Source organism: Glycine max, chromosome 16, assembly GCF_000004515.6.
Source record: "Glycine max cultivar Williams 82 chromosome 16, Glycine_max_v4.0, whole genome shotgun sequence".
Taxonomy (NCBI): Eukaryota; Viridiplantae; Streptophyta; class Magnoliopsida; order Fabales; family Fabaceae; genus Glycine; species Glycine max.
The window spans coordinates 34,363,415-34,370,749 of NC_038252.2; the positions used below are offsets into that span (position 1 = coordinate 34,363,415).

Sequence of the window (7,335 nt, forward strand, 5' to 3'; positions counted from 1 at the left end):
ATCTTTCTTTATCTATTATTTCTATTATCTTAATTATTATTTTAAAAACAAATTAATATTTTATATTTTTTCTCTTCCTATTATTATCTTTAAACCAATTATCTAATAAATTATTATACTAACATCTCAAATATTTTCTTTTACTAAAAAGATTAAATAATCTTATATTTAGATAATTTTTATCTAAATAATTAATGGATGGTTTTAGAATATTAAATGCAGTCCCAACATGTTATTCACATCTTGCCCAATGTTATTAAGAGTGTCTTTCCATTTTATGTAAAAAAAAGTAGTAATATGGTGTGATACTGACGCAATGCCAAATACAGCTACGTGCAAGTATGAATTTTTAATTATAAAGTTCGTATTATGTCCTATATTAATTAATTTTACGGTATCAAAGAATTATTTTGTACCCATAAAGTTATGGCCCACAAGAAGGAAAACAAAATGGAGTTTATATCGCTCCACAACACTTTATTTAATAAGTTGTCGTTTAAGTCTTTCATTCTCCATGGCACGTAATGTGTGTATATATATAAGCCAGAGGGTGTCAGGTTCCTCCATGTGGCTACGAGGTGTCTTCAGAACACTGATCATGTCGCAATTCACATCTACCATTTTCCTAACTGATTGAAATATTTTTTTTTTATTTCTCAATCTCAATCCAGAAAAAAAGATACTTTAATTCCCAAAAGTATATAGCTTTTTCATGGAGACTGCATGAACTCCAATTCAGGGACAGCAAATTCGTGAAAAGGTTCATATGTTAGACCTCGGCGCGTGATAGATTGTTGCTTTTTAAGGTAATTGAGATTGAAAATATGTGATGTGTGATTCTCTCTAATGCCGTTTCTCTTTGCTAGTTTTCTTATCCTTTGTAATGATTGGCACGATGTACTTAACATAAATAAATTGATTAAAATTAAAATGAAACTAAGGTTATATATGAACGTTCCCATTTGAAAGTGTTGGTTTAGCTGAATGAGTTTGCTATATATGCTTTAAATGCTTTCCATATGCTATATATGAGCGTTTTTATTTTTTTATTTTTTATAACTCACTAAGAAAATTATAATCTTGCATTATTTTGAAACAGTAATGTTATTTGGTTGGAAGGATTTTCGTGAAAAGTGTGAGATTTTCAAAATTAATAAAATGTTGTTAAGCATGAACATATATAATCGCTCTACCTGCTTGATCAGTGATCACTAAACTTTATTCACATTATTTTTTACAGTCATATAGTAGTAGATTGGATAATCATGAAGGGAATCTCACAAGTTTGAATTTTCACGCATTCTTACTAACCAGTCAATTAGCTTTTTCATGTTCAGGAAATTTCATTCTACAAATAGCATTGTTATTGGCCTAGAGTTGTGGAGTTTTCAGTCTCTGATTGCAAGTTAGGAACTGATTGTTGCTTCTTTTTTTTGAAGTCACAAGAATGGCATTAGCACCGGTTCCAAAACTTGTCCTTGGTTCAGTTGCCTTTGCAATCTTCTGGGTGTTGGCAGTTTTCCCTGCTGTGCCTTTTCTTCCCATTGGGAGAACTGCAGGGTCCCTGCTAGGTGCAATGCTTATGGTCATATTCCGAGTTATTAGTCCAGATCAAGCATATGAAGCAATTGATCTTCCCATTCTTGGTCTTCTTTTTGGCACAATGGTTGTCAGTGTTTACCTTGAAAGAGCTGACATGTTCAAATACATTGGGAAATTGCTCTCTTGGAAAAGTAGAGGAGCAAAAGACTTGCTTTGCAGAATCTGTGTGATTTCTGCTGTCTCGAGTGCACTCTTCACTAACGATACCGCTTGTGTTGTTTTGACAGAATTCATATTGAAAATTGCAAAGCAGCATAACCTCCCACCCCATCCTTTACTACTTGCACTTGCTACAAGTTCCAATATTGGGTCTGCTGCAACTCCAATTGGTAACCCCCAAAATCTGGTTATAGCTGTTCAGGGTAGAATATCATTTGGACAGTTTCTAATTGGTATTCTTCCAGCTATGCTTGTTGGGGTTGTAGTGAATGCTTTAATTCTTATGGCTATGTATTGGAAGGTGTTGTCTATTCAGAGGACGAGAGGATCCAGTGCAGATATGCAGCAGCGGAGAGTAATCCCACAGTTTCTCAGCACATGTCTCATTTCAACTCCTATCTCAATGCCCGCATAGACAGTTTTAATATTCCAAATTCCCCTCAAGTTCAGACTCTAAGAAACCGGTCAGCGGCAATTGATGGTGAAATTGACAGGGTTCTTAGTAACACATTAGATTCCACAAGAAACTCAAATGCATCAAAGGAGGAGACAAATGGTATGCCTCCTTTAACAAAGGAGGAAATAAATGGCAGTCCTTCAAAAGATGATGGAATAGTAGATAAACCAGTAGAAGCACATGTCTTGCTTACTTTAGAAGAAAAGGACTATACAAGTGTTAGATGGAAATATATACTGTGGAAATCCTGCGTATACATAATCACATTAGGAATGTTGATTGCAATGCTTCTAGGTTTGAATATGTCATGGACTGCTATTTCAGCTGCACTAGCTTTGGTAGTTCTTGATTTCAAAGATGCTAGGCCAAGCTTAGAGAAGGTAAAACCTATGAACACAACATCTTGTTCAAGATTTCTTTTTATTTCTCTTCCTCTTGAAACACTAGTAAGTAGCTATTGTTGTTTTGTTGCAAAACTTTGAACTATCTCTTGGAATGTTTTTTTTTCTTTTTCCTGAAACAGGTTTCCTATTCACTCTTGATATTCTTTTGTGGAATGTTCATCACAGTAGATGGCTTCAACAGAACTGGGATTCCAGGTGCTCTTTGGGATGTCATGGAGCCTTATTCTCGAGTAAATCAAGCTAGTGGAGTAGCAATACTTGCTCTAGTTATATTAATCCTATCAAATGTGGCTTCAAACGTACCAACTGGTATGTGGGTGATTATTCTGTCAAAATGTTTGCATCACCGCTTTTCTATTTACTTTTGTTTTTCATTTTAGCTTTCTTGTTAGTCATGCCATATTTTTGTAAAATCTGTTTTCTCCGTATTCACTGAGTTGGTTTTCAAGATGCTCTTGATTGAAAGTTTTATTGCTCTTCGAGAAAATAAGAAATACAGGTACTTGCTTGATTGACTTGTTAGCCGAAATCATTAATGCCCTTCAATGTCTTCATTAAGGCTTTCCAAAGTCAAAGCAGGGCTCAGACATTGTCAATATAATAGTTTTTGTACTTTATGATTTTCAACATACATAGGAAAATCTTGTTTTTTGATTTTCACTTTTAATAATATAGTTTTTAATTAATGAAATTTTATCATTTGACTTTGACTTTGCTTTTAGGTTCATATATTTTTCACTAATGAAAAGGGGTGGCAAAAGGACAGAGCATTTTAGGAGCATAAAAATGAGGATAGCAAAGCGTATAAATATTGGCAATGGAAACACTTCTTTAATAATTCAACATAACATAAAGAATCAACTAAAGTATTATAAACAAATGCAATTTTCACTATAATTTATAAATAAGTTGAGGTTCTTCTGCTTCGGAACAAACAGAAAATGGATGAAATGATCCTCAAAATTGAAGTTACTGTCTTTCATATATAAGAGGCATAATTGCAAAGAATCTTGAACTGCAGGTTTCTGAAAATGTGCAGTTTTGGATACTTTTAGAATCAAAACATGGAGTTTCATAACTGCTCAATCATAACTATGATATTTTTGAAAATTTCAAAACTTTACAGAATTAGAAAAATCCATAAATTCTAGAATTATTCATAATGAAATTTTAAGTCTTTATCTTCATTTCTCTTTGTATCAGAATTGTTTTTAAGTAGACATTGTCACTTTGATCTGATGCAGTCTTTAACAATCTAGTGTTTATGTTTGTCAGTTCTATTGCTTGGAGGACCAGTTGCAGCCTCAGCTGCTGCAATTTCCCAAGCGGATGAGAAGAAAGCATGGCTCATCTTGGCTTGGGCCAGCACAGTTGCAGGGAACCTTTCACTATTGGGATCAGCTGCTAACTTGATAGTGTGTGAACAAGCTCGCCGAGCCCCCAACATTGCATACACATTAACCTTCTGGAGCCATCTGAAATTTGGTCTTCCTTCCACCCTTATAATCACTGCTATTGGTTTGACACTCATAAGATGATTGGAATTTTATTGAACACAGATAGTCTTACAGTAGAAATTTATACAAAGGCAAAATAAGTTTAGTGCAAAGTGATTTAGGGTAGTTGGGAAAATGTATGTAACAATAATGGATTTTCTGTGTTCTAATAATTTATGTTACTTACACATAGAATCACTGATTATTCTGAAAGTTGGCAAGGGATGCTTTGTTATTTCAACTTTGAAGGCAAAAGCTAATCTAAGACCTGTTTCTTAGTAGATGGGAATATTAGAGTGGTCACAAGTGTTAAACTTGGGTACTTAGGCCATCTCCAACTGTGATTCTTATAGGGATTCTTAGAAATAAAAACTCTGGCTTATGAATTTATACTATTGAAGTTAATATAGTGGCATCCCTTCTTGGAAAATAATCAAGTCTTTCTGTCTTTTGTTGCGTTCTCAAGACCATAACTTTTAAACTTGTGTTTCTGTAATATACCAATTCGTTAATATAGTCGAACCATTCTTAGTTAACATTATGACACCGAGTTCTTATTGTAACCCTCATTACTGAATCAGTCTTTTCTTTTCAACAATTAAGAATTTTTTCCGTCCACTTGCTGCATGAAAAATTAAATTACAACATCTGAGCAGTTCTATTAAGATTTGTAATAATGTGACTACCAAGAACATATAAACAATTATTTTGATTGTCAGAATTAACACAAAACATATAAATGTAAGGTACGTTGTGAAGCTAGTTTGAAGCTTTTAAGAATTCTACTATTGAATTAAAATTTGTTGAAATTCTTAAATCTTATATGGCTGTATAGTATTCTTTAAAAGTAAGTTAAAGAATGCATGAATGACTTTTCTATTGGAGATTGGAGATACTCCTAGGACCTGTTTTTTTTTTTTTCTTTTCATTTGGACAGAATTCTACATATCCTATTAAAATCTTTCTATAACAATACACATGATGAAGAGGTAGCAAGTTACTCTAATACTGTTCATTCTATTTCCGTTTTTTTACCTCCTATCGGTTTTGTGATTGGGCTACATTGTTTGCAACACTTCATTTTAATTTGTGGCTAGTTAAAATTGGCCCGATATCATGCAGAGCTTTTGATTTTTTATCCAATTCCATATTCATACATGGATGGCTATTGCATCCCAAAGTATTAGAACAGTATCTAATAGGATCTTCCAGCTGTAAATTTCAAACTTCACAGGTGGTGACTGAACTTGTTTTTTAGATTAACTTCTCAGGTTCAGTGTATCTTGCAGCTTTTTTACTAAATCAATTTAAATATAACTGTGTTCATTTTATGCATTAGGACAATGAATTTGCTGTTTATTATTGGTATGTTTGGGATGGTGGAGCGATCACACAAAATCAAGGTTAAAATCACGGTGCCTTTGAAGTAACTCCTTGTTGCTTCTGAAAAATCACATATTTTACGTGAATTTATTGGATCCACCGCGATTTTGGTGGTATCCAAACACACACTATATGCGATTTTGGAAATTCATTTGTTTTGCTGGTTATTTTGTAGGCGTTCATTGTTTTGAACTCAGGATTTAGTGCATTGATTTCCTGTAAAAGCATTGTGAACTCTTCGATGTCCATACAGATGTGTGTCCCGCATTGTCTGTAGAAGGATTCATTCACTGATTTGTTGTCCAGATTTCATTAAGGTGTAAAAAAACATGACAGTGTGTTAGATTTGAAAGTTAGAGCTAAAAAAGTTCTTTATGAGATGGTTGTTCATATCTACATCTATATATGAAAGGATTTGTTGTAGTTATGTTCTTCAGGTCTGTGTTCAGTATTTGTCTCAAACATCTCTGTTCTATTTTCAATATTCATTGAAGTTAAATCTTTGGCTTGTATGACAAATTGAAGGATGTTTACCTTGGTAAACAGAAGTGGAGGTTTAAGGTGAGAGTGGTTTGCATTTGTGATATGTGTCAAGTTAGTGATCCCATTATCCACTTGAATTTGTACAGAGATGTTTGCAAAAATATATCACAATGATGCTTTATACAAGGAATTGTGGCATGTCTGTGTCAACCTTTGACACTCTTTTGAGTGAAGGAGAGAGGGTTTATTACTTCCCTCAAGGTCATATGGAACACGTACAAGTTGTATGGGCATGTGCTCTTAATTTCTGACTTTAATTACAGTTAGATGCTTGTGCTACTATTATCTTGCTCCATATCATGTTTTGGATACTAGCATAATTGTTTTGTTTCCATTTTCCAATTAAGATCTTATTGGTGTTGGCATGGTTCACCTAACAGTGTTTTCTCTTGACAATTTTATCTATAAAATTTTTATTTTTCTTGATCTGACTTGTATGCTAGCAGGAGGCGTCTTTGTTTACGGTGTGTTTGCTGTAAGTTTTAAAATTGCACAAGTTGCGTCTGGTGGCATTTCAGTTTGGATATGTTAGATATATTGAACTCAGTTACTATTTCTATTTCCCCTTAAGTTTTAAATGTTAAAATAAATAAATAAATTGAGAGATTAAACCAAATTTGGGTGTATTTTAATTATAGATTTCATGCCAGGATTTAGTGATTTTGGATTTCTTCAGTGTCAAGATTTGTTGGTTTATTTAATTTTAATTTATTTATTTTCTTGACTGATTTAATTGCCTTTGCTATTTTTGCAGTGTCTATCTCTGAATATCCAAGATCTTCAAAGGCAATGCTATCTCTGAGAAACATTTTTCTGAGGAATGTATAAGCTTGATATTTGCTTTCCTTTGATGATTCATATTTGTTCCTTTTTGGGACTTTACTGTTTAAGAGAGATTTTCTTTCTGCAGTGAAGAGGTCAAATACAAGAGCAACTTATTCCTTGAAAATTCTCCTCTTTTTTTTTTTTTGTTGGTGAATTGAAAATTCTTCTTTTAGAGCAGAGACCAAATCATAATTTTATTGGGCCAAAGTGCCAAACCCGAAGGGAATTGGTTCCAATTTTGTTAATCTAATTATCTATAATTCAAGAGAAAGAAGAGACACATGCAATACCTATAATGTGTTTACAGTGGATAGAAAGTTTAAAGTGTCACAAATACAAAAACAGCTTCAAGTGGATCTAGAACAAGTATAGTGACATTTACTATTGTAAGATGTTATACATAAAATGATCGATATATATATATATATATATATATATATATATATATATATATATATATATATAT

General features: G+C 33.0%; 1 protein-coding gene across 1 annotated transcript; it reads left to right on the plus strand.

Annotated features, from left to right (window-relative positions):
* The first annotated feature begins 316 nt into the window (after nt 1-316).
* Nucleotides 317-6,993, plus strand: LOC100791198 (silicon efflux transporter LSI2-like). Its single transcript, XM_041010573.1, is given in 5 exon segments — nt 317-806; nt 1,323-2,083; nt 2,086-2,598; nt 2,742-2,931; nt 3,898-6,993. Coding segments are annotated over 4 exon segments (1,602 nt in total). The 5' UTR covers nt 317-806; nt 1,323-1,447; the 3' UTR covers nt 4,161-6,993.
* Nucleotides 6,994-7,335: the final 342 nt, after the last annotated feature.